The 2993-nt window shown below is 28.9% G+C and overlaps 1 protein-coding gene across 1 annotated transcript in view; it reads left to right on the forward strand.

Moving 5' to 3' along the window:
- The window catches only part of LOC106460206 (ruvB-like 1), a 31220-nt gene that overhangs the window by 13133 nt on the left and 15094 nt on the right, over nucleotides 1-2993 (forward strand). Inside the window, exon 5 of the mRNA XM_013919889.2 lies at nucleotides 1496-1653. Within this exon, the coding sequence (XP_013775343.1) occupies nucleotides 1496-1653 (158 nt within the window). The remainder of the gene's footprint in view (nucleotides 1-1495; nucleotides 1654-2993) is intronic.

Raw genomic sequence — 2993 nt, forward strand, 5'->3', positions numbered from 1 at the left:
TAATTAAACAGCATGCACTTCACTTGTTTTCAAAATAATATATATATATATTCGGAACAAGTTAAATGTATGTACAACAAATTATTCACACTATAGAGATTATAGGCATATCATATGTATAGTTCTTTTCTTCTTGTGAAAAGTCCACTTAGGCCTATTCAATTACTTTAGAATTGCAGTTAACAAGCTGAACTGTCTTCTCTATTACTATTGCACTAGTATCCTGTGTGTGATTCACTTACAATTGTGGTGTGAGTAACCATAATTGTTTGGTCTTCTATCTTCTGAAGATCCTCTGTTCCTTTTGTCAAAGTGCACTCAAGCTGATTTAATTACTTTAGAACCACGCTTTAATGGAATAGATTTTTCTTATCTCCTTTTCTACTGTTAGACTTACTCTAATATATTAAATGTTAGGTCTATGTCAATCGTTAGGCCTATCACTTCTACGGTAGTTAACTTTACAGCAAACTTTTCCTTGCTCTTTAACTTTACTATTTTTTGCTATAATCTGCCTGCTGTTTTTGCTCATCTCACACTATTTATATCTTTATCACTCAATCGTCTGCCCACCTTCTATATTCTTGATGTCAATGTATCGCACATGACGTTTGATAGTCTCAACATCAATGAATTATTGACAAAACTTCCTATAATCATCTGCTTTTAACTCTTATTATAACACAAACTAAACAATAATAAAATATTCACTCACAAAAATAAATTAATGAATAATATGAATGGTATTTTATATCATGACACATACCTTTTATTTTCTAATCAAAAACAAACTAATAAATTTCTTATTATTTTTACAATGCCTGATCTTTGTCATCCATAATGTTCTTGGATTTGTGCCAGCCACAAATGGTATAGTATACATACTAACTATTGATTTAAAAACAGTATTCTAAACATTTCAACATATATACTTACTTATAAAGGCATTTTACATTAAATTTATAGTAAGTTTGTATATTACACATATTTACTAAAGCATGAAATAATAAACAAAATAACGTGTTTATGGACATTTTATGAGAAATTCTAGAACTAAACAGGACAAAACATAGAAGTGTCAAAAATGGAATTGTGTAATAACGAGAAATGCTGGAAACTTGCCAAAAAAAACAAATATTGAAATACTTTTTATTAAGCAAGAAGAAGGTAAGGATTATGTATTATAAATAAAATGTTTGTCAACCTGACCAAATAAATATATTAGTCATGACAAGGAGTATACAGATTTTTTTATTTGTTTTAATGATTCTTTCTACATTTGTAGGATACAGAGTGCCATGTGTTGAATCAAGATTTCAAGATTAAAATCTGATTGCAATGATCTGTAAATCAAGCACATAAGAGTTTAATTAACCATTCTTAAAAGAAAAGAAAATTTAGTAAATGTATTTTGAAACAGATTCTGTTTTGATAACAGTTGTAATTTCCAAAAAATTTAACACAGTAAGTTGATTATACTTATTATTTGTATTAGGTTATGGAAAAACTGTGAGCCATGTGATCATAGGACTTAAAACAGGCAAAGGAACAAAACAGTTGAAGTTAGACCCTACAATCTATGAGAGTTTACAGCGTGAGAAGGTAGAAGTTGGAGATGTGATATATATAGAGGCAAACAGTGGTGCCGTCAAGGTATGTTGTTAGTTTTCTGACAACTACTTGTTTGGTAAACCTTTTTGTATTTATCTTTGCTATAGATTTAACTTTTGTTTTTTATTTTTGAAATAACTTAATATCATGCTTAACCCTTTCATGGCGGGTCACAGGTGAAAGGGCATGTCATTTTGTTTGTTGACTAGCACTTAAAATTTTATTAGACTACTATTTCGTGAATTTGTGTCAATAAATTTGGTATCAAACTGTAGATTATAATTCAAATTTTAGAACTATATATTACTCAATTTGTTAATTTAAAAGTAAATATTTAAAAACACTGATAAACATCGATTTTTCTGTGTCACGTGGTATGTTGAATGCAGCACTGGTTTAAATTAGATGTTTGTTAAGTCAAAATACTAAGTCTATACTTTCATACAAATTAGAAACTCAAATTACAGATATTGACAAGCTAGAGTATAAAATAAGAAGGTCTTATCTTTTCTATTGATATTGCTCACGTAATAAATCAAACATAGTGGCACCCCGCCCACCTCTTTCCATTTTTGGAAACGCTCCCTTATATACACTTAGTTCTATATATGACATGACAAACCAATTGGAAGCTCAGAAATGTCCCCTAGTGGTTTTCGAGCCTTTTTAACGTACCTAGCACCATTTCTTTCTTTTAAACCAAGATTTCAATGAGGTAGGGTGTGACTTTAGTCTGCTTGAAATTTCAAATTTTTTAGACTTAGTTACTAAGCTTGATAAATTATAGTGGAATTCTATGGTATTGATGTGGTACTTATGATTTTTTTAGTTATTCAAATGTATACTAAAACCAAAAAAAATTTATTTTGTTTCATATCCTCCACGTGCAAAATTTTTAAAGGCTTAGCAACCTATGTCAAGCAGCAACTGAGTACAAAGGTCGTAACTAGAAGATATAATTGTATGCTTTACTTCTTTATTTACTGTTCTATGTTTTAATAAAAAATAAGTTTAAGAACTTATTTTAAAATAGCAATAATCTATATACGTATGATGTATAATAATTAAAATTTGACTGTATTTTACAAAATACTAGTCTACTAAAACACAGCCAAGACAAGTTACTTTGTACAGACCAAGGACAGTTTTATGTTATTTTATATGGTAACATGAGTGCACATGAGCCTAGTCATTGTAACTTCTGTATTGTTAGCCAGGCACGCCTGAAAGGTCAATATAATCAAAATAATAAATATCTATAAATGTATAATGTTATGAGATTTTAGCTATTTAGTCTAAACATTTATGTTTTCGTGTTATAAAGTGTGTTCATTCTAGAATGAAAGAGGCATAATTTATATTTATTACCTAATTTTTTATGG

This window comes from Limulus polyphemus, unplaced genomic scaffold (assembly GCF_000517525.1).
Source record: "Limulus polyphemus unplaced genomic scaffold, Limulus_polyphemus-2.1.2 Scaffold728, whole genome shotgun sequence".
Taxonomy (NCBI): Eukaryota; Metazoa; Arthropoda; class Merostomata; order Xiphosura; family Limulidae; genus Limulus; species Limulus polyphemus.